The following is a 27,650-nucleotide window of genomic DNA, read 5'->3' as shown; positions in this document are numbered from 1 at the left end:
TGCTTTTGATGTTATCCATATCTCACTCTTTGTAGGTCTTGATATTGAGCCGTATCACCCCTCATCAGTTCAAGAAGCTTCAGTTTCCCAATAAGAGCGCTCCTTTGCCAGATGTGAATCCTGATCCGCTGACCAGCAATGTTTACAGTGTAGGAGAACGGATCTTGTTAGCTTGGATCAATCATCATTACAATGTGCAGAGAAGCATTAACTGGCCTGCTGCTATTGGTGGTGAGAAATTTCATTATTTGCCGATTGCCTCGGTATCAACATATTGAGTGCCTTTTATATCGCCTGAAATAGATACACAACGCAAATCATGTGTGATGTATTTCTGTCCGAAGTTTGCACCGGTTATGTGGTTTGCTTTGGATTGTGATTAGTTTATTATGTAATTTACTGAAATCCTCATTATCAAGATTTTAGTTTAAAACGGTCGTAAGGAAACTAATTTACTCAAGCTAAAAATGTATGTTTTCCAATTAGTAAACTTTTTAAGGTTCTTTGACATTTTCTGTAAAAATGCCCCAAATCGCTTTCTAGGTACCAGCCCTCCATGTCGGTGGATTGTGAACTTTGATGTTGATTTCATGGATGGACTGGTACTAGCTGCTCTTGTTAGTGCTCATGTCCCATTTGTGGTAAGCAATTATACATAGACTCTTATTTTCTTATTGTACACCAAAACGTGTTTTATCACGCCATCTGATAATAATTATTGTCATCATGCAAACCTTTTGCTGTGACACATTTGTAATAAACTCATCCCCAGTCTCTAATGAGAAAAAGCTGTGAGTAATTAGAGACGACAAGAGTCACATTTTTATTCTTGGGGGAGGGGGTGATCTTGGCTTACATCTACTCGGTGCCTCATTTCTTCGTTCTCCGCTCTGTTGTAAAGTTCTGTCATCACACGTTGAAGTGCTTTTCTTTATTTACAGATTCCAACCCATTTGTATTCAATGTACACTCGCCCTAGTAAAGGAGAACAGTGTCTTCATAATGTGCTGAAAGTTGTCGAGGCTCTTAGACATATAGGCTTGGACTACGACATTCAGGTTAGTCACTACATAGCATTGTTTATATGTTTTCTTAAGCCAGCTTCAAACTAAAGAAAAAAATTTAAAGTTTAGATGTAAATAAAAGCAAGAATTATAAAGTAACATTTCTCTGTTGAACAGTTAACAATGTTTGTGAAGCATTTATAATTTTGCGGTCTAGCCAGTGTAGGTTTGTCTTTGGCTAAGGTTGCTGCCCACTCATCCTGTTTTAAAAGAGTATTTTTAATGACTTCATAAACCAAATCTAAAGTCAACGCAGCTCCAGTCCAATCAGAACTCAAAGAAGAAATATATGACACGAGTCATGACAAGCACGGGAAAAGTCACATGATCCAAATCACAAAGGAGCTGATTGACTGAAAAGTCAACATCCTCGCTTTTGATTGGCTGGAGCACGTTACGCACCTTTCACGAGCCAGTATCTCATCAAAAACAGGAAAAACTTGATTACTTTATGAAGTCATGTTATGTTAATATTAACTGCTATTGTAACATTACGTTCAGGATTCATTAACTGACTATTGTTATAATGTTTTTCTCTTTGTATCAGCCAACAGACCTGACGGAACCCAACCCAATCACGATTCTTCTGTTATGTATTCATTTGTATCAGCGGCTTCCTCACTACTTGCCACGTGCAACTGTCGCCTTTGAAGGTCCGCTACACGACACAGTGACAAAACATGTAAGGTTTGATTCTTTTTTGGAAACAGTGATACACTTTAAAGTACTTTTTATTACGTTTAACCTTCTCAAGGGTTAGGGTTGTAGTTAACTAGTGGTTCTAGTGGTTCTTTTTTCCTCATCTCTCTTTCGAGAGATGAACACTATTGCAAAAACTAACGGATATATAAAGAGTAAAGGAATGGTAAAAAACTGTGAAAGAAGTTTGTGACCAAATTGTGTGATCATTTTTTCATCTCCAGGTTCGACTTCAAAACCCTAGTACCAAGCCGCTCGTGTATCAAGTTCTTTTAGCGGGAAGAGATGCGGCCGACTTTCGACTTCCAATGGGAGACACCGAACAGGTAAAAAAGACGGGTTCCAAATCATCAAAGGTCGCTTGGAGCAATTATCTCAGCACTGCAGCAAGATAAAGGAATAAGCCTAGTTCATTGGATTGTTTTTTGTTATGTTTCACCCATAAAAAACAATGTACGTTTGCATTATTTCTGTTTTTAGGTTCCGTCTAAAGGCCAGCTTCAGATGCCAGTAGAGTTCAAGAGTCGTTTCCTCAGACCGTGTAACGGAACATTAGTTCTGGTTGGAAAACGAGAAGGGACTCCATGTGGAAACACTCTTGTGTTTAATCTAGAAACTTGCATCACCAACATTGTTCCTGTGGTAAGAAAAGAATCTGTGTTCTGAATTGACATAACCAGTGATAAGTCACTTAGCTGCCGTCTTGTCGATTGCACCAGCTCTGAAAAAAAATGTGATTTAGGTTGCAAAATACGTAGCTGACATAATAGTAACCTTTATCACAACAAATATTAAGAACGCTGTCAACGATTAATTTATTTGAGAGATATTAGTAAAAGCAACGATAATCGCACTGAGAATGGCAAATTGGTTCCTGCCGAAACATGTCTGCAAAACTTAAAAGTGTCGTGTTTTGTTTAAAATTAACTTATTTGTTTTTAAATCTCACAAGAAACTAGGGTCTAATAAACAAAGAAACATAGAGTTGAGTAATTATTTTTTTAAAAATACTCATAATTTCTTTAAGGCAACTATCAAAAGCGAGTCAGCATGCTACGAACTTCAGAAGGTGAATTTTGACGCCACTAACCCGTTTCCGCTGACCGGAGAGTTCCGTATCGTGTTGGTGGAAGCTCGAAATTCATTCCCGGGAACCTCGCCGCCAAAAGCAAAGGCGTCCAAGTCTAACAAGAATTTAAAGAAAGTGGAGTCAAGAACAGATCACGGGTAACAGTTCAAGGCTTATTTTAACAGGGTTATCGTCAATTTCGTCTTTTAGAATTTTGGCTCAAATATTATTGGTGTTCTTTTCCACTCAACAAAATTCTTGTAAACCTTTTGACAGTCAAGAGGGAACTAGTGTCTTTTTGGCCGAAAGATTTCTAGTTCATAACGTCCAATTGAGGGCTATCTCGCCAGCTGCATTATGATGTTAATAGACGAAAGTGTGACTTCAATCAATGTGTTGTACATTGTATAATAAAAGTAATTATTTGTTGCATTTTTCTCTGTTTTGTTTATCGCAGACAAATGAATAGATCACCCAGAAGAGAATTCCCACATAAAATTGAACAACAGAAGACTGAGACAGCCACAGGTGAGCCGGCTCTAACATATCATGGTTATATTTGTACATGTGTATAATTTTATTACAGTGATTAGCTATGTAGAATTCACTGATGTTCAGCTTTGTTGTTTTTATTCAGCTCCCCCAAGTCCAATGTTAAGCGCCTTCTGGTGTCCCACCAACACCATTCAACTTGAAGCCAACAGCACAGGAGCAGTAGAAATTCAGTTTTTACCATTTGAAGTCGGCCATAGACAGTGCTCAATCCTCTTCATTAACGACAAGATTGGCGAGTTTCTCTATTGTATTGAAGCAAACGCCACTCTGCCCCTCCCATCCCCTATGCCAGTAGCCGAGTCCCCCCATAGCATACGGATCAGCAGTGCTGCAGCAGCCAGGAGGGGTAGGGGGGCGTTCGGTGGCGATGAAAGGGTGGTGTACTGGAAATGCGAACATGACGAGTCGTTCACGGAAGACTTGTACATTCCGCTCGTAAACGAGGCAAGGGAAAATGCCTTGGGTGAGTATATGAACATGTATTGGGTGGTGTATGACTATGTTATCTCTACACAGTGTATTTGATTTGGTTTTCCTCTTCTTTTGATTCCAAGCAATCGCTGCTCAACAGCATATGTCAGAGCGCGAGCTTCAACGCCGAAAGCTGACGGGTACGCTGGCCAGTTGTACCGTCACAGCAAGTGTGGCCGCGTTAGGCCTGGGAGGCGACAAATTCCTGCATCCTGGCGACACCAAAACTAAAAGTTCACTTGAAAAAGCGGTCACAGAGTTCCACACTGAACTGAGCTCCAAGTTCTTTCAGGCTCCTTCTCAAGTCATCATCCCGGCGAGTGTTAACAGAAAGAGCGGTAAGATAACCTCGTGCTGTTTTTGAAAGTTACGCAAAAAGTTGAGTCGTTTTCTGCTTTTCTACGCACATGGTTCGTACAGTCTTGAAAAGTCTCGGGGTAAACCTACGACGGACTAGCATCCCATCCAGGGAGAAGTAGGAATACTCCTAGTTGCTAAATGCTGTGGAAACCAGCAAAAACTTTGTCCTGATGGGCCACTAGGCTGAAACACAGACTTTGTATACCTTACCATTTTACCTTTGTCTCATTTTAGTTGAGTTGACATCTACTGGACTTAAATCCGGGCCACTGAGGAATACAGTTCCATTACCGGTGACTTTCCAACCGAAAGGACCTGGACACTACCCTTGTCGAATTATTCTAAAGTCTGCGCATGACACGAGAGTATATCAGCTGGAATGTACTGTGTCTCCCGAGGGCTCAGCTCTTGAGCTGGAGTTCATGTCGCCAACACATCAGTCAGTGACTCAGGACATACCAGTGGTAAATACAAGCTGTGTCCGTTCTTCTGTATTTAAACATCTCGTATTTGTTCAAGTGTGACCGGTCGCGTTTTTATCGAAATGTTGAAATGCGTTATTGAATTAACGCACGACCAAACCAGAGATAACGTATTTCCGCTGATAAGTACAAAGGTTTGGCCGCAAATGAAGTGAGGAATTAATTCACTGAGTTATACCAATCATTGATTTGATAACCAAAGGGAACTGCACCAAATCACTGACAACCGTTCTAACGTCCAATCGTCCAACCTCGCTGGAACATTCGGCCTTTTATAGAAACAGTTAGTTCCCGTAATGAACTGAAATCATGTGCAGCCTGCTGCCATGTCATTCCATAAACGTTTTCATTACTTTTTATTATCTTACATATGCGCCTGTTTGTTAGAATGACAAGTTTCAAAAACAAAAACATTGTTTCATGTGAAAGCGCTGTCAAAATCATAGCAGACCAAAAAAGTAAAACAAGGAAACTTTATCGATAGAGCATTTTTTGCTGCAGTATGTCATTCTTTCTTAATTTTCATTTCTCCTTGCAGGTCAACCAAACTAATCAGGACTGGCATCTCGCTGCAACCTTAGAGGGGGAGGGGTTCTACGGGCCACCTGTTATGGTAGCAAAATCACACCTCACCACCAGCTACCCCCTGATGTTTAAACCTTGTTACGAGGGACAAGTGGAGGTAAGACATGTCCAATGCTGCCAACTATCCACTCATGATAATTAACGTTTGATTTATTTGCCTTTGTTACTCAGGGTAAACTGTTGCTGACAAACACTTTAGATGGCACAGAGCAGGTCTACAGGCTCCTAGGAACAGGAAAAAAACCGCTTCCACTGGATCACATCTTGATTGAGTGCCCTGCCAAAGAAAGGTACGAGTGAAGACACGTGTTCTGACCAATTACCGTAAATTTACCAATCTGGAACAAAACTTAAACCAATCGAGACTTGGCTTGAGCGCACTTTCCCGCGTTTGGCGCCGGCTGCATGTTTTTCCTGCGCATGTTTTCTCACGCATGGCGCTGGTCGTATCCTTTTTTTGCGAGTGCTGATTGGTTCGCTGATTTATTTGATTGGTTCATTGATTGTTCTTGCTGCAATTTTGCCTGGGAACGTTTTCTATATTGTTGTAATAGTTTTAAGGAGTATAGCAGTCTGTTTCCTCGGCTTCTTCCCAATTCTCAGAAATCCCATCAAACTCAAAGTTGATTGAAAACAATTTCTAATGCTTAAGGTTAATGCTGAAGGAATACCATTGATGTTGTTTTTTGACAGTGCTACCTACACTCTGCAAGTACCAAATGTGACGAAAAATAAACTCACCTTCCAGGTTAGTAGACTCTCCTTAAGCATCGGGCTTTAATTTGCGTTTACGTGGTCATCATGAAAAAAAGTTTCCTAGAAAACAAAACGGAGGAAAATCTCGCTAGTTTTTGAGATCCGGAAAAAATTCTGGATAATGAAGACTGGAACACTATATTATCCGTCCGCTGCAAATAGCACTGTACGCCTTTTTGCACCCTGTGTCAGCAAGCGCAGTCACCCGTTCAAAGAGCAAGATATCACCGATTGTGTTGATTCTTAAAATTGCATAAAGAAAACTACATGAAGACTCTTAGATGTGTCAAATGCATATAAACTTTTGTGTGATCAGCATGATGTATTTCAACTTATTTCATGTTCCATATATTGTTAGGTCAAGACCGACCTTGATATCTTGAGTGGTCCATCGTCGGTAACAGTCCTCCCAGGAAAGACTGCCGAGCACGTGATCACAGTCTCGCCCTGGAAACGAGGCATATTCACTGGACTTGTTACATTTATATCCCCTGGAGAATCCTCCTCAGGCAGTCCTGATGCAGTTAGGTAAGGACAGCAGAATAGTACATCCACAGTGGATTCTGAATTGGCCATGAATTGAGTCGTTTGTTGTTGAAACTGATTAAGCACCATGTGTAAACCGCTGCTGTGTAATTTTTGTGTTTTGCTGCAGCCGCAATGGCTGCAAGCAAAACACATTGAGAGCTGAAGTTTGTGCCGTAAGGTGGTAAGTGCCGTAAGGTGTAAGTGCCGTAACAGAGGAGAAATCTGAACTACCGATGTCAATCAAATCCATGAACAAACAAAATCGAAACCAATGAACCGTAGCGCTGATCGCATTCGAAGTTACGGGCCAAAGTATTCGAACGCAAACCACGTTGGACACGTTGGAAAACAGAAAACCGATTTAAAAGTATATCGCATTGGGAAAGAAAACAAACTGTGGCGCGACCACTCCAGTTTTATGAGAAAATTATTCTGCAGTTTTCATCATTTACGAAAAGAGCGAAGACTTGGAACCTCGCCGAAGGTCATAAATATTTTCTCCAAAGGACCGGTTAGTGCACAGTTTGTAAACTTTCGCTTTGAAAATAAACTTACCCTCACCTTGTCTACACTGTCTACAGCATACTAGTACTGTATTAACTCTGAACTTCATATTTTAAAATAAAATGTATGAACGTGTAACTTGTCACGCAAAGACAGCTGGAAAGGAATATACCATGCTGGTAGGCTGCACCGCTAATTGTAGCTGTATTCGAGCTATATAAAAGACAGCTAGAAACGAATTAATACTAGTAACATCACAATGGGAAAGAAACTTATTCAGTGGTGCACACCGTCGAAAACAAAGAAATATTAAAGGAAGTTCTCATTCACCAGATTCACTGCATCAGATGCAACATTCGTCAGTTCGTGTTTAAATGCGTGGCGACCAGTTTGTTTACTAGTTATTAAAAAATAATACGGTCTTCATTTAATAAACAGTTCATCCTTAAATTTCAGCTTTTCTACGACTGACAGGTAGGTACTATAGTATAAGCCCCGCTAAAATAGCTGGAAAGGGAAAGTTTTTTGAAAAATGAAGTTTTGACTGCCAGACGCGCTGGCGCCACATGTTTATTTTGTGAAGATTAATTAAACGCCGTGAAAAATAGAATTTGATGTCCAGCGAGCCACTGCATCTTCGGCTACGCAGTCCTCAGTGAATCCTCCAACTTCACAAATTTCTAAAACTTTAAGAAAACGAACTTTCGCAGAATCAAAAATTGGTCCTTATCGATCTTCCGATCTTGTTGTGAAGACACTGAAATTCGACGAGTGTTCATGCGTGAAGGGATGACTGACGAATGATAATAATTATTTGTAAACTTTCGCTTTCAAAATGAACTTTGCGTTACGTTCAACGCCGTCTTTCTGTTGTTGTACGCCGGTGCGCGTGCGATTATTTATAATTTCTGAATTTTGCATATTTAACTCAGGGTGACACAACAAGTTTGTTAAGAGTTAGTTGTTCCAGTGTTTAATTTGGGTGAAAGTGGTTAAAGAACCACTGTCTTGTCACTAATAAATATATCACATTGAGTTCTTATAAGGTCAATAGATTCTGTCTTTTTCGTTGTTGTTAAAACGCTACCATTGTGACAATGATTCCAAATACAACTAACGGTAACCAGTGAGATAACGCCACTAAAAGAATCACATTGAGTTCATTGAGATTTTTTTATAATGTTAAGAGTTACTGTTTTTTATCAAAGAGACAATCATGTCAGACATTACGTTAACTTACTAGTAATTAAATTATGTTTGCTGTCTTTGATTTCAACATAACATTGATCAGTAAAATTATCAGGATTGAATTAACACAAAGTGACTACAATATAGTGCAATTATTAACCTGCACACAAGTGACAGACAATAAAAGACGTTGGATTTCAATCTCGACTCACTTGTCTTTCATCAACATGTTCCCTAAGACTTTGCTCTAGCAGCAAAACACATGGACCCATTGGGGCCCTATTTTTTAAAGTACTTAGAGCTTCTAAGTCACGAACTCTTACTTAACGGAAATTGGAAAGTAGCCCTAGTAGCCACAAGTATTTCTAATTGTTATAGTCTATTGCTTGACGTTAAGAGATGTCCAGCGCGGGTTGTGTAAAACGCGTAGCTTTATTTAAGTGATCGACGCTTTGTGCCATTCACAATGCAACAATTTGATTCATTTGCAGAGTTAGAGACGATGACGAAGACGAAGAAGATTTGAATGACAGAAAGTCTCCTAATGATACTAAAGCTCTTTTGTCCCAGGAGATGGCAGATGATCCCAAACATCGACCCTACCGTTTGTGGTACACGATAGAAGTTCAGTCCTCAGCACCCAATCCTGAGAGGACCCTGGAAGTAACATGTGCAGCACATTCGGCAGTGGCAGTCGACATAGCAGTGACTAACCCCACCCGGGAGAGAATTGTCATGGACGTGCTCATTGACGGCGTGGCTCTGTCTGGTGAGCCCACGGTCACTCTGCACCCTCGGCAGCAAGTCATATATCAAGTGGCATTTGCACCAACCGTGATTGGTGAATATGCTGGCAGGTGAGAGCTGTTGGGTTTAGATTTGCCGAGTTCAGTTATCGTTATGAATGGTCTCTCACATGAGAGGCGTTTTATTTAAGTTGTTTATCTGCCTGCTTGTTTTCTTACCTACTTTGCTTTTGATATTGTTTTCAGTGTGATATTTCAGCATGAAGCTGTTGGAGAGTTCTGGTATGATCTGGTGCTCAAGGCAACTACTCCTCAACCTTCACACCTACCCTCAATTCATTGCGAGATTGGCAAGTAAGTTAACCACTTTTGTACTGGTCTGAGTCTAAGGTTTTATCTGTGACGTGGTTAAAATTTTGTTGTAATTTGTTTCATTGTTTGCGTCGTTGTTCCTCAGAGTAAAGTGAATTTTTTTTGTATTTTCAGGTCCACTTATCAGATGATTCGCCTTCAGAATCCAACAGACGAGTCACTTGTGCTCACACCTCACTGCTCAAACCCAGCTAATTTCAGTCTGGAGCTGGACAATACTAAACAGATTCTCTTGCCATCAGGCGGTTTGTTAGAAATACCGCTAAAATTTACTCCATCTGCTATAGGACAACTTCATTCTGCAGAAATTTCCTTCCAATGTCCTCAGGTAAATCGTTGCCCTTTGCTGTGTGTGAATTAAGCAACAAGGAGGAACTTTAAGCAATTCATTGAACGACTATTTTTAACTTTTATAGAAGGTGTACTTGAAAACAGCATTGAAATAGGATTTGCGCAGAAGAGTCATTAGTTGATGCCATTTATTAAAACTAAATTATTCGTTCTGAACTATTTTTAAATGTTTTTTTTTTTACCATTTTCTTCAGCTCGGTAGCTGGGTATTCCTAGCCCACGGTACGGGGATGATGCCAGGCCCGGTGGATCCTATCGATATCTATTCACAGCTCGGTGGAAACTCCTCGGTTATAATTCCATTCAAAAACCCTACTGACCGGCAAGTGATCGTGGATGTGATTATGAAGGAGCGCCTCTTGTCTAGGAGTGGTAAGTCCAGTAACTGCATACAGGAGGTTGAGAAGGGAATCATTTCTTGCTTAGCTCAGAAATCCTTTCAGTTTGTTATGTTGCTGATACTTCATTTAATGACTATTTCATTGTGGTGTTTAAAAAGTGGTCGGGTACGTTTCACCCCAAATACCCTGAGCTATCCCCATTACGTGTGAGTTGTTTCGCTTTCTTGCTGGAGTTCTTGGTCGCCTTGAATAGCAAATTCGTGGAAACGATTATTGATTCTTTCACCAAAGATGGGAGGTTTTCAACATGAAAACCCCTTTCTAAACGCACTCAGTCTCAGTATCGCAATTTTCTTTGTCATTGTTGTTTCCAGGTTCCTTGTTCACAAGCATGCGCAGTGACACCCAGCCAAAAGACTCGGTTTTCTGCCTCCTGCTCAAACGCGCCAAAAGTATCCTTCTGGAGGCTGGTGCGACTCTTGATATCCCGATCTCCTTTGCGCCTGACACCATGCAGCTACACGAGGCCACGGTCACTGTGACCATGCACAGAGACACAGAAGACACGTGGGATGGAAACTACCCAAGCATGATGAGCACGCGCATGGTGAATGATCTACACTGGATATACCCCGTTAGGGGGATCCCTGAATCACATCCTATCAAGGAGTCCCAAGCCCCATGTATTGAGTGCAAAGCTCGCAGCCGAGTGGAGGAGAGAGTGGAGGTAACCCTGACCGGACTGGCACCTAATACCGGCAGCTCGGGTTTTGGGCGGTACCCTAGCGTTACTCCTATTAATCTGCTTGGCCGACATTTGCCTGGAGAAATGGAATATGGAGTGGACTACTTGAATGTGCCTGAGGAATTCAGGTAATCATATCTAAAGTGATTTGAACGTGAGAGATTATTGTCATTTTTACAAATCGACGATTTGAAAATTGCGGAGTAAGTTGTCAATAGCTAAAAACACTTAAACAGTCAAAAGAATTTTTCCAAACGAGAAGATGGGAGTTCAGAGGTAATGACAGACTGTATTGGGTGGGGTCAGGAAGTTGTTTGGGGCTAATTCATCAATGTTCCTACCCTCCCCCTGTAGGTACGAACTTATTTACGATGACGCTGAATGCCAGTCTTGCCTGGAGCGATCACTGGGGGTGAGCCTGTTGAGAAAGATCAAGAATCAAGTGTCAGGAGTGGTGATTCTTGTGTTCAACTTTGTGTTTTCACCATTCAAGCCATTCAGGTAAGCCAGACAGGAATTAAAGTTAACATCTGACCAATCATAACATACGGAAATAACGTAATGAGCCAATCAGAATTTGACAAGCGGCTAAACTCTGTCTCCGCCATTATCACGTTAACACGATATTACAAAGACAAACTCTAAAATATTGCGAGTGCCATTAGTTAAGTGCTGTCATTAGTTTGATCTGAAAGCAGCTAAAATTGCCAAATGTCGATTGAAATATTTTGACGTTGCAATAGATTCTGGCTGTCGCGTTATGAACGTTTTTGTTGTTCGTTTCTCTAGCCACAAGACTCAGTTAATGATATCAGCAGCTTCCGGTGGAGTCTGGAGATTTCCGCTGAGAGTGTTAGCCACTGAACCGGAAGTCGACGATACGATAACGATTGAGTCTGTTGGACTGGACAAAGAATCTGTCGTGGGCTTCAGAATGACAAGTCAAATGAGGTGAATAATAATAACTCACTGTGAAGCAATTAAGATATGAAGAGCAGGTTCGAAGCAGGTTAAAATAAGATCAGGTTGTTTGGTGAAAAATTTAAAATATGGGAGCAGTGAATTGCTGGAGCCGGAGCTTTAAACTTTAGTTTAAAGTTGTCCCAGTGATTTGATGTCATCTGTCAACTATAAAATGGATGAAGATTACATTACGTGATCTTGTTCTCTCTTCTAGACACACTCTTCCATTTGAAGCATTTTTCGCTCCCAATTCTGACCTGGAGTTTACAGTCGCTCCTACATCCGGGGAACTAACTCCTGTAGGTACCGAAGGAACGCTTATCAGGGTCGCCTACAAGCCCCAAATATACGGCAAGACGCACAAGGCTAAACTGGTGGTTCAGGTAAGGACTGAAGCAGGCAACTGGTTTGCGGTTTGGTGCTAGAGAGACATGCACCGTACTGTTGCCAATCGATGTACAGAACGGCTGTTCCTTTTGTCAAAATCCAGCCAATCGAGTCATGTGTTCCCAGAGCCACTTGTTTCTCGTGTACAGGCTCCGCCGGCTGAGAGGAACAAGCAGCTCTGGGGACGAGAATGAAACCAGCACAAGTGTACGACGCATGTCAGCGACAGAATTTGTCTTCTTTTACTTAAAATTTGTAAATCACTCGCGACTTTCAATCCCTTTTTATCTTCTAACATTTTGCGTGGTTAACTGGACTAATAGAGCATAGAACTGCGTGGATCGTTAAGAATACTAGTCCTGATTGCGCAGGACATTTTTAATGTACAAACGCTAGAAATACAAGGTGTAGCTGTATTCTAAGAACCTTGTCGGTAAAGTAAAAAAAATATTTTTTTATCAACAGACCTCAGACATGCAATGGACGTATGACATCATTGGCACGACCGCTGACTACAGCCCGCCTAACATGCGGTCCAAAATCGTGTCCACGAGCGCCAACTCCTCGCGTAGAACTGTAAAACAAAAGAGAAACTATGTACTGGATAACTTGAAGCTGCAAAGTACGGCAGTATCGTCTCCTTATAAGGGAGCCAGACTGGTGTCACGATCAGCCAGATGAACACATGCAAGGTTTCACCTCGTAGAACAGTGAATTGTAAATGAATTGTAAATTATTAGTAACGCCGTTATACGTTACAATAGTGTGTTACTGCAATGTAGCATATGTACATACAGTTTCCAAATCCGGCATTTTATTTTTGTATGCATAGCATTCTCAAAGCGTTGTTTGTTGTTTTGGTGTAGAATATTTCATTTGACATTTGGCGTTGAAGGGATATCGCCTGACTGTACAATAAAGATGTTTGTTAAAACTGTCCATGTTGTAGTCAGTTTTAATTTACCTATTTTTATCTTTTATATGTAAACGACCTCCCCTGTTAGCGACAATTAAATCTGATGGTTGCTTATAAATGCTGAAGGTAACCAATTGTACTGTCGTGAATTGTATTAACAGTTGTTACACCTGTAGTCAAATTTTTAATCGCCCCTATGGCAAACTGTGTGTAATAATCCGAGTTGTCGTACACGATTGTAATAACACACTGTTTTGTAATAACCCGTAAAATCGCTGGTAAACATTACAGAATTAGTGTCATCGTTATAGTTCTCTCGACTTTAATATAATCCGTTTCAAAACTCACGTTTTTTCCGATGAAAAATAAAGGGGCTGTGAACAGTCTAGCCCGCAGTATTTTGAGCCGATGCACGCTTCTGATATTCCCTGAAAGAATGACAGAACAGATAAAAATTGGGATAAACGCTACTGTTTCAATTTCATTCATCACTCTTTTCACTCTTTTTCAATGTTCGGAATAAAAATCGCTTTGTGGCATGTGAAGAAACCTTTAAAGCTCATGTCATTACGTAAGCATTTCGTCATAGCAATCGGAGAGCGAACCTTCAAGTCATTTTCCAGCAAAACCAAAATGGCTGAAAAAAACTCTTATCAACACGGTGCTAATAGTTCTATTCCGTTCTATACTGCGGGATGGGATATCGAGGAGGCCAGAAAATTAATTGAAGAATCTCAACGCTTAAATCCACGCCCCATCATCATATTTGTTCATCCTTGTGCGAATCAATTGACGTTTACATGGGATAGTCGGGATAGGCAGAACAGTTCCCTGCAACAGGCGATAGCGAGGACAACTTCAAGGAGTATGACTGCAGAGCCACAAAGAAGAATGGGACGAATAAAAATTACTGAAGAAGATTACAAGCAAATTACAGGCAGTGAGTACAATCGAAGGAGGAGGAAGTAAAAGCACCCCAAGAAGATCAGTGGAAAATTTACTCAGTCCGTTGAAAATAATTATTCGATAGTTGTTAATTTTCATCTTCTTTTTAAATAGCCGACAGTAGTTTTGGAAGCGAAACGTTTTAATGAAAATGAATGACTTTCTTTGACATTCTGTTTCCAAATAGCTGGCCATGGATTGACGATGAGTCTCTCTTTTGGGTGAAGGTAATCGCATCTTATTCAGTTGTTGCTTTTTTCGCTGATGTGTAACATGCAAGAACTAGCGAAATTTTCTGAAATTTATTCATAGTTTAGGTTAGTCATGTCCATTCATCTTGAAGGATTTTTTTTCTTTTGCAACCTATAACTATTTCACATCTACGCAGTTCTCGTAAAATTTAAAACGGCTGTCGACTTTCGTCTTGTTGCGGTTAGTAAGGCAGCGTAAATCATGAGCTGCATCGGTTTTGTTTTACATTGCTTATCAGTCTGGGAACGTCTAGCATTAAGAACCTTTTGTATGGTATAGGAACGTCGAGGCTTAGAAAGGCCTAAGAACGTACCCAAGGCTGAAATTTGGGTATGAACGAAATTTATTTATTTTTTCTCTTTGTTGTAAATGACAAATATATAGACTATGTGAGCCAACCTTTATTCAATTCCTAACTTGGAACCAACACTGCATGATCCGTAAAAGTGTCGAGTTAGTGGAGTGAACATGTACATATCAAGTGAATTTACTACAGGGCAAATTTTTAAGAGTGTAAAGAGTTAAGAGTGTGGCTGTGTAACTAAGTCTTTATTTCGCCTTGAATAAATGTGCAACATATGTATTGTCCACGACTTGCTATACAATTCCTGTTCAGGCCACAAATATTGTATGAATTTATGCTCATACAAATAAAGCTACTTGTTGTTGTTACGCGGTGCCTGCGTCGCAATAATATATATGGTCGAGTTGTTTTCATATAAAACCAATGAGATGTAGGCTGCGAATACAGCCGCCTCTTATCACTCAGCCTACCACGTGCAAAACGCAGGTGAGGCCCCATTAGGGGTTTTAGGGATACGGGATATTTGGGGAGAAAATTATAGGGATACGGGATATTTCAGGGAAAAATTATAGGGATATGGGATATTAAAGAAAGGGATTGTGGGATATCGAACTAATTAATGAGATACGGGATACTCGGACCCCCCCCCCCCCCCCCCCTAATGGGGCCTCGCAGGTCGATCAAAATGGATTTTCCAGATGTTCGGAGATGAGGATACACATTAGTTCTTCTTATATGAAATGGGAGTGTTTCGTTGAGTGTCGCTGGTCAATTGTACAGACGTTTCAACTTGTGCGGTCGTGCACTTTGTCTCTTTCGAAATACGTCCAAAAAATACGAAAACCGATATAATTTGAGTTACGTTCAAGCTCACTGCAAGTTATTTAGTTTATGATTTTAAGGTAGAGCTTATAACAGCGCTATGGACCCTCTTGGAGTGACAGCACCCATTGTAGACGCTCTTTCTCTTCCAAGATGGAGTTCCATTCCTGTTCCGGCATATGAGAACGCGATGCCGCCCGCGAGTAGCAAAAGAATGGAGAATCCATTTCCTGTTCGGCAAGACTTAAACTCCAAAGTAGCTCTATGGTGAGTAGCAGTTGCTGTTTATAGATTTGTCCGGTTTGGTTTTTAGGTGAAGATGTCAGTGCAGAAGTTGGTTTTGTTGTTTTGTATGCAGCTGATATGACTTGCCTCAGCTTGGCCCAAGGGTTTCTGGCAAAAAAAGTTGCAACAGACGATGACTCCTATAAATAAAATTATAAGCGATTCATATTCTGTTTACACATTTCACCTTGCATCCTTTAATTCCACCAAAGGTTATAGTGTATATGGTTATAGCAATACTGCACATCGGAAATGGATGTTCTCTCAAATGACAGCTTAATAATGACGTAATTAACTTTCTAATTTAATAACGCAATAAATTATTCATGTATGTTTATAAACATTTTAGTGTGCAGTGTCGCTGTATATTTTTATGGGACTTGTGGTATTTTTGTAAGTGACAAGTAAAAATGTACAGCGATACCACACACTAAAATGTGATTACTGTCTAGTAACAGATTTATTATCCAACATTTCCATTTTCCCAAATACTGACTTTCTGCCAGCATGCCTGTGAAGTCGCGCCAAACTCAGCTTCACAGGCATGCCAACAAGGGGAGTCTGAACCTTCCAGCTCCCATACCCTTAGCTCATGCTTCCCATACCTTTTACTCCCGCCTGTTTCTATAGCAGTTCTCTCCTCTTTGTCCCATATCCATTGCAAAATATAACGAAATGTTGTGAAATTTTACTCTTTTTCTCCCGGGCTCCCGCCCCCTGTCCCTCTCCACGTTGGTGGTAAGGTGGAGTTCCACTGTATAGTTTCAAATGCATACAATGTCAATTATATTTTATTACTAATTTAATGTACCTGCTGAATTCTGTTTCCCATGTTGTTGTAGGTCTGGTGATATTACTAAACTGAATACCATTGCAATAGTAAACACAACAAATGAATCCCTCAGCAACAGAGGAGTGTTAAGTGAAAGAATCCATCGAGCAGCAGGCCCAGACCTGTTACAAGAATGTAAAACACAATTACTTGGTAAGATGTCATGTTTTGTCAATTATCTGATTGAGCAATTTACTGCATAAATGTTTGTTTACCTTTCATTTGGATCCATTGGTCGAGAGCCTGCCATGTGACATGCAAATAACAGCCTACAAGTAATGGTCTGCCCATGCGCTTCACAGTCTGACTGTGGTGTTGATACAAATAATATTTTGCTCATGTGTAGTTGTCTTCACGTCTGTAAAAAATAGCAGCTTGTTTTCCAGAGTTGTGAGAGAACAACAGCCAGGATACAAAGATGGCAATGAAAATCTCCATTTCGGCTACAGCATTACGGCAACATCTGAAAGAAAAAGAATTTAAGACCATTTCGTATAACTGAAGGCGAAGTTATGCCTTTTTTTTTGTTACATAATGTAGCAAAATATGATACCAGTTAATCAATGTCTTTGTTTTGGTAGGTTGTAGGACTGGAGAAGCTAAAGTATCAAAAGGCTACAGTCTACCAGCAAGGTAGGTGATTTTGCAGAAGCATACCATAGCATGTCAATTTTAACTATGTAAAGGTTATGTCTGCATTCAATCCTAGTGGCCTATCAGGCCAGAGCTTATCGCGGTTTCTGAAATATAGAGCGAGTATGAGTATTTCTACTACCCCCACCACCCTCCTGGATGGGATGCTAGTCCATTACAGGGTCACCCCCAGCATTAAATTTGCGAGCATCAATTTACACACCTGGGGTGAAAGAGTACTGCAAGAGTAGAGTGTCTTGTCAAGAACACATTGCCCCAGCCAGGGCTCTAACCAGAACCACTCATTCCAGAGTCCAACGCACTAACCACTAGACTACTGCGCCTCTTGTAAAGTTTATTTATTCATATTGTGAATAACGCTTTCAATTGATCTTTTACAAGTTAGCTAATTTTGTAGATGTTTCATCTGCTGTTGATTGTACCTTTCACCTCGATTCATGACACAAGACATGCACTTTTTTGCTTGTATTTGTAGATATGTCATTCATACTGTGGGTCCACGTTACAACATTAAATACAAGACTGCAGCAGAAAGTGCTCTGTACTCTTCCTACAGGAGTGTTATGAAGATTGTAAGGTGGGTATTAAATAAAATGAGAAAAACAATAATAGTTATAAAATTAGTCAACTTTTGAGTCACATGTAGTAGATAAAATATGAGCGGGAGATCTATATCCATGGGCGTTTACAATGGCGAGCCGATAGGCGAGCCATTGTAAACGCCCATAATATTCGCGAGTAAACGAATATTTTATTCTACTTGTGAAATGAAAACAATAAATTGAATGCAAAGTTTTGTTATGCGAATCAGTAGAGATCTGTATCAAAAGTTAATGAATACTAATTAACTGAGCAGTAGTCTGTATCAAAAGTTAATTCTATTGTTTGATTTGTATTGGGGTTTATAGTTGTGTACATGTGATCTGAATACATTGCTGGGATTGGTTTGCACCCTCATGAATAGTTAATGAATTTTACAAGTGATAATACAACATGTATTAGTGCTGCACAGTGATTGTTAATTACATGTTTCACTAAAGAAAATGAGACAACATTTTGTTAAGGTGTTAGCAGATTAGCTTCTCAGAATGAATTTATTCAGTAGTGAATGTACTATACTTAGAACATACATGTACTTCAGAAATCTGTCAGCTTATCAACCTCTGTCATAACTCTGACATGTCAGCATTTTCACTTAGATACTGTTCCTGCTTTTAGAATTTAAGTGAGCTCATTCACCTGTATTTTTTAGAGAGTCAAGAATCGCATCAGTTGGTCTGTGTGTTATAAACACATCAAGACGAGGGTACCCCCCTGAAGATGGTGCTCACATAGCTTTGCGTAAGTGATTTGTATTAGGTACATCATTGTATTTAGTATATTAGAAATCCCTTCATGTGACTGATTTATTTTTTTTAGTAATGAAAAGATAAATATTGTAGCTTCATGTACAAGGCACATAGACAGAAAATTAATCAATTCATTAGGTAAATAATTCTAAAAAGCAGTTTTATAACTAGATGAGGAGATAGTGGCGATGCAGAGGTTCTATTATTATTGTGCTATTATCAGAAATAGAAACAGAAACAAACTTTGCTAATTTTACTATCTTCTGATTACAGGAACTGTCAGACGATTTCTAGAAAAGTTTGCTGATCTTGAACTTGTTGTTTTTGTTGTTGAAAATGCTGATGAGGTAATGATCACTGAAATATGTTTTCAATTGTTTTATTCAAGTTAAAACTGTAGGCCAATAAGAGGTGTTAAATTTGATTACTTTTGTTTTCAGGCAATTTACAGGAAAGTCATGCCTCTCTACTTTCCAAGAAACAAGGAAGAGGAAGACTTTGCATTGAATGAACTCCCTGATGATATTGGTGAGTTAAAATTCTGAACACATAAGAGCTGTAAATTCACTGGTTGACATAGACGAGACCTAGACTAAGGTTGGGTTGTAGTAGGACCAAACTTCAAGCTGCATGTAAAACCAATCTTGACTTATTTAAAGTGTCCAAATTGAATGACTCCTTTCAGTTAAAACTATTGATAACTGGAAAAAGAACATGATTCATTAAGTTCATCTCTGTTACTTGAGGAGCTTGTGTAAACTCTCATTTGCTGCTTGGTATCATGCAAACTGTCCAATTCTCCCAACTTGTAGTGAGTTTGCATCAAGCTGTGTCAACATGTGTGTGAGTTTTCCATTTACTAGTTCATCTTTTTTTTTTTACTTGTACTTGTAGGAAATGAGAATGGTGAGCCAGTGATTGCTGAAAGACAAATCAGGATCATGGATAAACCACTTGGACATAGAGACTTAGATGATGGTATGCCTTAGAGTTCTTTTAAAGCTGTGCCAAGCAAAGCATAACCCCCAAAATTATATTAATTAATTGATTTGTTTGAAATTTGAATCTGTTGGTCGATTCCAAGAATGCATTCATGTTATTAAAATATTAGCAGGGATCAATGTTCGAATTAAAATTTGGTTTCTGATCACAACTGCCCGATTTGAAGTAAAGAGAAGGTGAGGAATTCTCCCTCACCCTGAGAGAAATGCAGATTTTTTCTCTGGCCTTAACGTGATCACAGTGGCTGTTTTGAGTTATGGCCGTCTAGCATTGAAAGTATTACTTGTTTGTGAAACTACCGATAACTCTCTGCTTCTATCTTTGTGTTCTAAGATGATGATGAAGTCGAAGAAGCTGAAGAAGCTGGTGCTGTTCACATGTTGGATTCATCTACAATTGGAAAACATTCCTTCACTGCAATGGCAGGAGATCATGACCAGCTAACAAGACAACGATTACAAAGATCCCCCAACGAAATGCATGCTGTTCAGCATGAGAGAGTGTAAGGCAGTTAATTAATCAATCAAACTCTTTGGAGACAGGAGTGTGGGTCTCTCCCTCACTGTGTAGCAATATGAATGGCCATGATTATGTGTGACAAAATGCTGCAAAGGAGTGTTGCAACAGACCAGCTTCCCCACTTGGGAGGGGTACCAATATTCCAAGTGCTTTCATGCTACATAGAAATTTCTGAACTTGTGGGCTCATTTGCATAAAACAAACACCAGTATGTGTCGGTTTTGATTGGCTCATTTCAAACAGCTTAAAGACAATGTCGAAAGATGGGTGCCGAAAGATATGCATACGCTATGCACGTATAATGCTATACCACTGAAAGTGGTATAACATTTTGCAATGGTTACCATGGTTACCAGCAAGAAGGTGCATTGTATAGTGTTGGCTTAGAGAGGATAGATGTGTCAGGCTTACATGAACTTAATTCCATTTTGTCCAGGTTAAAATAAAGTACGGTATTTGATAAGCCATAAACAGAAAGCAAGAGTTGTTATAAAAAAATATGTTTGAGAAATATGATACATACTAGTTATACAACGCTTTCGAGTGGTATACTATGGAATATCCCACGAGTCACTTGTATTTTCTCGGTATACACACGAGCCTTTAGGCGAGTGTGTATGCCAAGAAAATACAAATGACAAGTGGGATATTCCATAGTATACCACGAGAAAGTGTTGTGTAACTATTTTATACCATGCCATAGAAAATATGCTTACTAAATTTCGTCAAGAATACATTCGCAGCGCACTATGGGAAGGTTGGGTTGAATACCGTTGAATATACAACGGCTTTCCTGTATTCTGATTGGCTGTATTTTCTATGGCATGGTATAAAATGGTATATACAAATGCCCTGTTACATTATGTTGTGCACTGCACCATGTAGTATGTATATTACATGGTGCGTGCTCCGTCAAATGAACATGCACTTTGTTTCAAGCTGCAGTTGTTGCAGCAAGTATGGCTATCACATGGCATGTTAGCCTTTTGATTGTTCCTTGCAATTTTTCTTGCTGTTTAGAAGTTATAAGACAAAATGTACATGAAAATTGCATTGTTGAGAGTATTTTAATATTTTTTATCAGGTATCAGAGATGGTTACGACGAGCAAGGACAGAGGATTTGTCAAGTCTTGTCCGACTAAAGATGGTCTACCAATCAGGTTTGTCTGTTTGTTTGCTTGTTTGTTTTAGTAAATCACCCATCTGTATTGATCCTTTTCCATCCCAATCTAACACGATAGACTGTTTTTTTTATTAATCTTCACCTTCAAACTCACTCTGTCAGGCACACTGATGAGAAAGGTGTTTCAAATTGTGACTCAGTTTAATATTTAGGATGACAGTAGAATGCAGCACCGTCACATTACTATAGAAACATTTTTGACAACAGTTTTGATTTAAAATTTGTGTTTGTTTTGCAGGGGTTGATTTCCTTGGCAGACCTGTTGTAGTATTTGTTGGTCGGCATTTTCAGGCAAGAAATGTCGACTTGAACAAGGTGCGTTTGAACATTTTAAAGAATAAGAAGTTCTTTCTGGGTGGGTGGGAGTGGGGGTTAAGGTTAGGGTTTGGCTAAGTACTATGTTTAGAAATCAATGTGTTTGATCACAATAGCTCTATCAAAGTCATGATTAACTCAATTAGCAGACAATGTTTTAGCCTTAAAAGAAACAAGGAAAATTGACTGTTGTGATTCATGATCTCCATAGAACTTAGAATTTTGACATTTTACGTTCAGTTGTTGTTTTGCAAAGCACAGTCAGAAATGTACCAAGATGCCAAATGCACATGCAGACTGCGTCGTTTTCACGTGTTAATTTCCAATATCTTTGACCTTTAGACAGGTTCCATGTGATATATAAAAATTGAAAACATACTCAGGGATTCTTACTATTATAATTGGCTTGTTATTTTGTCTGAATAGGAAAGTAATGGTTATGAAGGGTGGTCCACTTGGGTTGTGTTTACATCAATTCAAGCACGCAATTTAAGTTTAGTTTTTCTAGCCAAAACAGCAGTGTTATGTTTTATTTCTGGGTGGTAGGGTATCAGACGAAAATTTAGACACAATTTTACGTCTGAAAACTTTTATGTGCATAAAAGAATGCCATATGGGAATTGTTCATCGTAAACACTCTATCAAACACGACTGCAGTATGAGAAACGCAAACAGTCTCTGAACAATAACTTATTTATCTGAGGGTTTTCTGTGTTCCAAATTTGGGGCTTACCTGACTTAGTGCTTGCCTGCTGAGTAGGTTGTGAAAGCTGACAGTGGCCGTTGTAGGCCTTGTTTGTGTTTCAGGCAGTAGCATACTTCATGTAATCTGTTTTTGTGTTTCAGGCAGGAGCATACTTGATGTAAGCTGTTGTTTGTGTTTCAGGCAGTAGCATACTTGATGTAAGCTGTTGTTTGTGTTTCAGGCAGTAGCATACTTGATGTAAGCTGTTGTTTGTGTTTCAGGCAGTAGCATACTTCATCTACGTCTTGGACAAGATTGTTAATAGAGATTACGTCATCGTTTACTTGCACACCCTGAGTTCCGAGGAGAATCAGCCTCCCTTGTCATTCTTGAAGGATATCTATCACTTGGTGGATAACAAGTTAGTCTCCTATGCTGCTGTTATTTGCTTAGTTTCCTGTCATTATTAACAATGACTTTATCGAATGTGTACGAATAAAACTTGACCGTGGCCACAAACTGGGGAAAGGTGCAAAATCACTGATCGCTCGCTTCCACTTCACTCACATTACTAAACAATCTATTAACAGACTTGTGGCTAATTGACTGATTTTTTGGACGGCAAGAGTCCGCTTATTTTCTCTCGCTAACATGTGTTATTTGTACGTAGGTATCGACGCAACCTGAAGGCATTTTACATAGTACACCCCACCCTCTGGGCTAGAATTGTCACGTGGTTCTTCACGACCTTCACCGCTTCCTCTATAAAGGAGAAAGTGCACTTTCTGTCTGGCATTCAATACCTGTACGACTGGATTGATCCGGATCAACTGGAAATACCGGCTTTTGTGTTGGAGTATGACATGAAGGTATAATTATTTGTCTAAGGTTACAGGATTAAAAAGATATCGGCTATTTTAAACGAAACAAGCAATACAGTAAAATTCTAATTTGTTTTTCGTATCAGTATTTTACTCGGTCATTTTATGGGTTTCTTTGTTCTTGTTTTTTAGGAAAATGGAAACAATTACCATACTCCGGCTAGCACGTACCGCACAGGAAGTCTATAAGAGAGTGTTAAAAAAATTAAGTGTCGAATCTACCAGTAAATATGGACGAACGATATTTTAAATAATCTTTTGGAACACGAGCTGCAGCACTGTATTACCTGAATCGAAAAATATCAGTATTTATTCACTTGATGGTGAATTGCACTAGCAGTAATTCCCCGTGTTATTTCATATGAATTTCTAATGGCAGCTTTGGAGTTGATATAACTTGTTTTAATTTTTTAGGAAATACAGTCAATTAGTTGTAGAGCAAATTAAACATTTTAATGATGGAGAAAAAATATTTCTTTGTTCCTTGCCTGCTAGGTTCATTTCTGCGCCGATCGTTTTTCAGTTGTGTGTTTCTGTTTTTCTCTTTCATTTACGTGTTTTGGTTTTTTCGGACCACATATAGCGGGCATTGATATCAAGTTAATGCAGTGTTATGAACAAAACTTTGACATGATCCTATAAAGCTTGATGACATAAAACAATTAGTCAACATTGGCGAATATTATTTTCAGTAAGTTAGAAGTATTATAGACACTCAAAGTTGTTTTAATTTTTCGGAGGAGAACCGTGAAAAAAAGTTACCTTCCAAGAATCAAATTATTATTTCTGATTTTTTTTCTCCATAGAATTTTCTAAATATATTTTGGAAATGACAGTTTGCTGAGTAAGCCGTACTGAATTTCCGTTTTATATTAGTAATCCATAGAAATTGATTCGTAGTGTATTCAGTGCTTGAAGCTTGAGAAATTTATACAGAAATAGGCAACAACGAACTGTACTATAAATATATAAAGAGCAATAAAGTTATTTTTATATATGAAGGCAGGAAGTCTTGTGTTGGGGTTTGTGTGTAATTTAGACGTTTCTCGTCCCGGCATTGAATGAAAATTCCCTTTTGTTTGCATCCGTGTCAGTTTGATATCAGATCTTAAACTGAGCCGCTGGGATGCGCTTTACAGTGAATACAAACCTATAACGCACTTGTCACCGAGTTTCCCAAGAAGTTTGAAATATGAAAAAATAGAAACAGAATCGACTACTAAGATGACACTGTTTACCCGGAGTTTATTCCAGCACTTATGGGTTGAAATATGAAGAAAAAAAAATACAGAATCGACTAGTGAGATCACACTGTTTACCCAGAGTTTATTCCTGCACTTACGGGCTCGCTTTAAAGTGACAGGTGTGTATATATAAATGCAAAGGAGTCACTTTCAACGGTTTTTCTCCGTTTCGCAATAAGAGTAGGTGTTAGTGATGTTATCTGACCAACAAAATAACCTTTCTTGTTAATAAAAATTGTCTCGCCAACGCATTGCATTCAACTGAACGAATTGAAGACACGTCTTGAAAAAAGAGAATTAAAAAAAGTTCATCCAGAAAATACTGAGTTGTTCACATGCAAATTTTTTTTGCCCTATTATTACTAAATGCGACGCTTATTGACACGAAGGAAGGAAGTTAAAAAAAAGATGTCGCGAGAAGAGTTTCTTTCAGTTCGTGTATATTTTTATTTATGACTCAAAACACTGAAAGCCTTGTACAAACCTGACATTGTTCGATGCATTTTGATTTTTCGCTTTGATAGCGATTTTAAATTTATACACAGGTGTTTGCTGCCCCTTCATATGATTCGAATATGATTTACTTTTAGCCAAGATCTGTTGTAATTTAGTCTTGTGGGGTTTTGCGTAGTGGTTCTACCGAGAAAGATATCTTGAAGCGACTGGAACTACGCACCAGTTCCGATATGTCCGGTTATAAATTAATTTCCATTAGTAGAAACTGACTGTAAACGAATTCCTGTTTTCTCGTTGGCTTCACCTGGGAGATATTCGCAGCGCGTGGTATGTGCTGTTCGTGCTGTTCGTGCGATTCGGCGTGATCTCGCGGAATAGGTCACTGACATCGGATTTGTGTTCCTTGAAGTTGGCGGTGAAATTATTATAATTATTTTTGCTTTTTGTTTAAGTCCTTTTGTCTAAATGATAATGTAGAGTTTTGCTTTCTTTCTTTTTTTTATTGAACATTGGCCTGAGCAATTAATTCTCAAGCCTGTGGACAAATCCCCCGCCAGGAACACATGAAAACAAAACTCTTGAAATCTTTGACGTCACTTTCAAATCTGAAAACGCTTTTCGTCAAACTCTTTGTATTTATGAATAATGCCATGCACGAGGACAGATAAAGCTATTTTGCGCCTTCTAAAATTATTGACGCATATTCCCTAATGACCTCAAACCCGCTAATGTTCTTGAAATAAACGGAAGCCGCCAAGAATCTGAGGGAATTTTATTTCTGCGGGGAATTTTGTTTTTTTGGTCCGGATAAAAAAACCTAAAATACGGGAAGCCGAGCTGAAAGCTAAAACAAGAAATTTTGTCTAATATGTTTATGAATTGTGGGCGGGTTGTGGGCTGATAAAAAAACCTATCATGTCATTGGCTATAATGACCTGTCACCGCCAGCTCTCGTGCTGTTGCCGAGTGATTGTGTTGTATTGTTCTCTAAGCCAATCAGATCGCGTAAATTATGACTGAGACATGATATCTTCTTGTCGTCGGTAAAATTGCGTTCACTTCAACCGAGAATTTGCAGTGTTTGATTTCTTCGATCAGCAAAACTACTACGTTTTCACCGATTCAGCATTTTTCTACGTTTGTAAACGACTCAAAGTGAAGATATGGAGCTAAATAACAACTGCCAAGTCCTTACGTTCGACCAGGTCAATCGACTTCACAACGTCCTGAGCCAAACCGTGTTCATCCATGGCCGAGGAAATTTTCCTACGCTCGAAGTTCCCCTGAAAGATTTAATAGAAACGGTGACAGCGGGCCTAAAAGAAGAAGGATTGAAAGTTCGAGACCTTCGATTGAATGGAAGCACTGCCAGTAATATTCTGAGCACCGAGAGTAACTGCTCGTACAATGACATAGACTTGATCTTCGGAGTGGAGATTCGCTCTAATTCGCACTTACAACAGATCAAGTGTGTCGTCTTGAACTCCCTTCTCAACTTCTTCCCCAGCGGAGTGTCGAAGGATAGAATGAATAGCTGTACTCTGAAGGAAGCCTACGTTCAAAAGATGGTCAAAGTATCGACTGACAACGATCGGTGGTCGTTAATTTCCCTCTGGAACAACGAGGGAAAAAATGTCGAACTGAAGTTTGTCGACTCGATGCGAAGGCAGTTCGAGTTCTCGGTGGATTCGTTTCAGATCATCCTCGATTCTCTCCTTGGTTTCTACAAGCTGTCGCCGGTGCCGATGAAGCCGAATTTCTTCCCCACTGTTGTTGCTGAGTCGGTTTACGGTGACATTAAAGTTGCCCTCCATCATTTAGACAACAAACTGATAGCTACCCGTAACCCAGAGGAAATACGCGGAGGCGGTCTTCTAAAGTACTGCAATCTGTTGGTGCGGAATTATGTGCCAGAAAACTTCGAAGAGATTAAGATCCTAGAGAGATACATGTGCAGTCGTTTCTTCATCGACTTCAGTGATCTTCAACAGCAGCAACAGAAGTTGGAGAGCTACCTAGCGAATCATTTCATCGGAGACGAGCGAGGTCAATATGAATATTTGATGGTTCTCTATCAGATTGTTGCTTCGTCGACGGTTTGCCTCATGGGACACGAACGAAAACAAACCCTTCGACTTATAGACTTTTTAGCCAAACAACACAGCTTAGTGAGCTACATGCCAGTGGTGATGTACGGCGATAACGCTTACTCTTTGGTTCCAGCTACCGGTTATATGGTGCCTGTACAATCGGACAGCAGCCAGAACTACAACCCATATCCGTACAACAGCTTAGTTCCGTGTTTTTAACGAGTGATTCAAGAAGGTCAACGCTATAAAAGCCTGAAACTCGACCCCCCAGTGAAGACATCCATCACATTCGTGACTTTATTCGCCGAACGTTGAGAGCACAGTTATATTTTTATATCGAGGGACTGAAGTCGTTTCATTGAATACATGTAGCTCTATAGGTACAGTAGAGACGCGTATTTGTTTATCATTGTATCAATGTATAAGAGAGTGTATAACCCTAGTTTGCTGTTTGAAGAAAACGAACAAAAAAATTCTCTTCCTTTGCCCGTAATTTGTGTAAAACGGCTTAATATATCGGGCAGGCATTGATGCCAAATTTATTATTTCGCAATTCACAAGTAAAGTTGTGGTCTTGCTTTGAAATATAGACTGAAATACGACAGACATTTTGCGCGGATGCTTGCTGTGACAAGCTATCGCGCAGTAAAAAATAAGTAGATTATAAAAATAGCCGTCGTACTTGGTTCATCCGAAAAGTATCTATGGTTGTGTTAAAAATAAATGAAAAATATATTTTTTAGAATGTT

The 27,650-nt window shown here is 39.5% G+C and overlaps 3 protein-coding genes and 1 long non-coding RNA gene across 5 annotated transcripts in view; 3 read left to right on the top strand and 1 right to left on the bottom strand.

Moving 5' to 3' along the window:
- Nucleotides 1-13,105, top strand: part of LOC144658529 (cilia- and flagella-associated protein 47-like) — a 31,536-nt gene extending 18,431 nt beyond the window's left edge. The window contains exons 31-54 of the mRNA XM_078518954.1: nucleotides 36-231; nucleotides 544-641; nucleotides 942-1,058; nucleotides 1,612-1,746; nucleotides 1,988-2,089; nucleotides 2,244-2,405; nucleotides 2,791-2,990; nucleotides 3,290-3,360; nucleotides 3,470-3,850; nucleotides 3,942-4,196; nucleotides 4,453-4,682; nucleotides 5,239-5,382; nucleotides 5,457-5,575; nucleotides 5,979-6,033; nucleotides 6,400-6,569; nucleotides 8,753-9,118; nucleotides 9,254-9,361; nucleotides 9,494-9,707; nucleotides 9,925-10,102; nucleotides 10,446-10,944; nucleotides 11,171-11,317; nucleotides 11,606-11,767; nucleotides 11,994-12,162; nucleotides 12,632-13,105. Of these exons, the coding sequence (XP_078375080.1) occupies nucleotides 36-231; nucleotides 544-641; nucleotides 942-1,058; nucleotides 1,612-1,746; nucleotides 1,988-2,089; nucleotides 2,244-2,405; nucleotides 2,791-2,990; nucleotides 3,290-3,360; nucleotides 3,470-3,850; nucleotides 3,942-4,196; nucleotides 4,453-4,682; nucleotides 5,239-5,382; nucleotides 5,457-5,575; nucleotides 5,979-6,033; nucleotides 6,400-6,569; nucleotides 8,753-9,118; nucleotides 9,254-9,361; nucleotides 9,494-9,707; nucleotides 9,925-10,102; nucleotides 10,446-10,944; nucleotides 11,171-11,317; nucleotides 11,606-11,767; nucleotides 11,994-12,162; nucleotides 12,632-12,847 (4,494 nt within the window). The 3' untranslated portion in view covers nucleotides 12,848-13,105. The remainder of the gene's footprint in view (nucleotides 1-35; nucleotides 232-543; nucleotides 642-941; nucleotides 1,059-1,611; nucleotides 1,747-1,987; nucleotides 2,090-2,243; nucleotides 2,406-2,790; nucleotides 2,991-3,289; nucleotides 3,361-3,469; nucleotides 3,851-3,941; nucleotides 4,197-4,452; nucleotides 4,683-5,238; nucleotides 5,383-5,456; nucleotides 5,576-5,978; nucleotides 6,034-6,399; nucleotides 6,570-8,752; nucleotides 9,119-9,253; nucleotides 9,362-9,493; nucleotides 9,708-9,924; nucleotides 10,103-10,445; nucleotides 10,945-11,170; nucleotides 11,318-11,605; nucleotides 11,768-11,993; nucleotides 12,163-12,631) is intronic.
- Nucleotides 13,106-15,220: 2,115 nt separating this feature from the next.
- On the top strand, nucleotides 15,221-24,108 carry LOC144658728 (protein GDAP2 homolog). The gene is made up of 14 exons (XM_078519198.1): nucleotides 15,221-15,672; nucleotides 16,533-16,675; nucleotides 17,104-17,155; nucleotides 17,652-17,753; nucleotides 18,429-18,517; nucleotides 18,799-18,872; nucleotides 18,966-19,053; nucleotides 19,420-19,503; nucleotides 19,861-20,029; nucleotides 21,131-21,207; nucleotides 21,469-21,545; nucleotides 22,512-22,651; nucleotides 22,901-23,099; nucleotides 23,244-24,108. Exons 1-14 carry the CDS (start codon nucleotides 15,506-15,508, stop codon nucleotides 23,298-23,300), a joined length of 1,518 nt encoding a protein of 505 aa, XP_078375324.1. The 5' UTR covers nucleotides 15,221-15,505; the 3' UTR covers nucleotides 23,301-24,108.
- On the bottom strand, nucleotides 16,508-22,341 carry LOC144658730 (uncharacterized). 2 transcript variants are annotated; one of them, XR_013571767.1, is made up of 3 exons: nucleotides 22,279-22,341; nucleotides 16,738-16,985; nucleotides 16,508-16,644 (listed from the first exon to the last, which is right to left on the bottom strand). It is a non-coding gene; the product is annotated as an uncharacterized LOC144658730 (long non-coding RNA). The 2 variants fall into 2 exon arrangements; XR_013571768.1 differs by lacking the exon at nucleotides 22,279-22,341 and adding an exon at nucleotides 17,379-17,778.
- Nucleotides 24,109-25,831: 1,723 nt separating the features above from the next.
- On the top strand, nucleotides 25,832-27,646 carry LOC144658729 (terminal nucleotidyltransferase 5C-like). The gene has a single exon (XM_078519199.1). The coding sequence runs from the start codon at nucleotides 25,975-25,977 to the stop codon at nucleotides 27,118-27,120; it is 1,146 nt and encodes a 381-aa protein (XP_078375325.1). The 5' UTR covers nucleotides 25,832-25,974; the 3' UTR covers nucleotides 27,121-27,646.
- The last annotated feature ends 4 nt before the right edge of the window (nucleotides 27,647-27,650 follow it).

This window comes from Oculina patagonica, chromosome 6, assembly GCF_052425735.1.
Source record: "Oculina patagonica isolate OP01 chromosome 6, crgOcupat, whole genome shotgun sequence".
NCBI classification, from domain to species: Eukaryota; Metazoa; Cnidaria; class Anthozoa; order Scleractinia; family Oculinidae; genus Oculina; species Oculina patagonica.
This window is presented reverse-complemented; position numbering and strand designations above follow the sequence as displayed.

Coding starts and splice junctions, on each gene's coding strand:
- LOC144658728 (XM_078519198.1), top strand. CDS start 15,506: ATGGACCCTCTTGGAGTGACAGCACCCATTGTAGACGCTCTTTCTCTT. Junction 17,754..18,428: donor AGTGTTATGAAGATTGTAAG/GTGGGTATTAAA, acceptor TGTATTTTTTAG/AGAGTCAAGAATCGCATCAG. Junction 19,504..19,860: donor ACATAGAGACTTAGATGATG/GTATGCCTTAGA, acceptor TTGTGTTCTAAG/ATGATGATGAAGTCGAAGAA.
- LOC144658729 (XM_078519199.1), top strand. CDS start 25,975: ATGGAGCTAAATAACAACTGCCAAGTCCTTACGTTCGACCAGGTCAAT.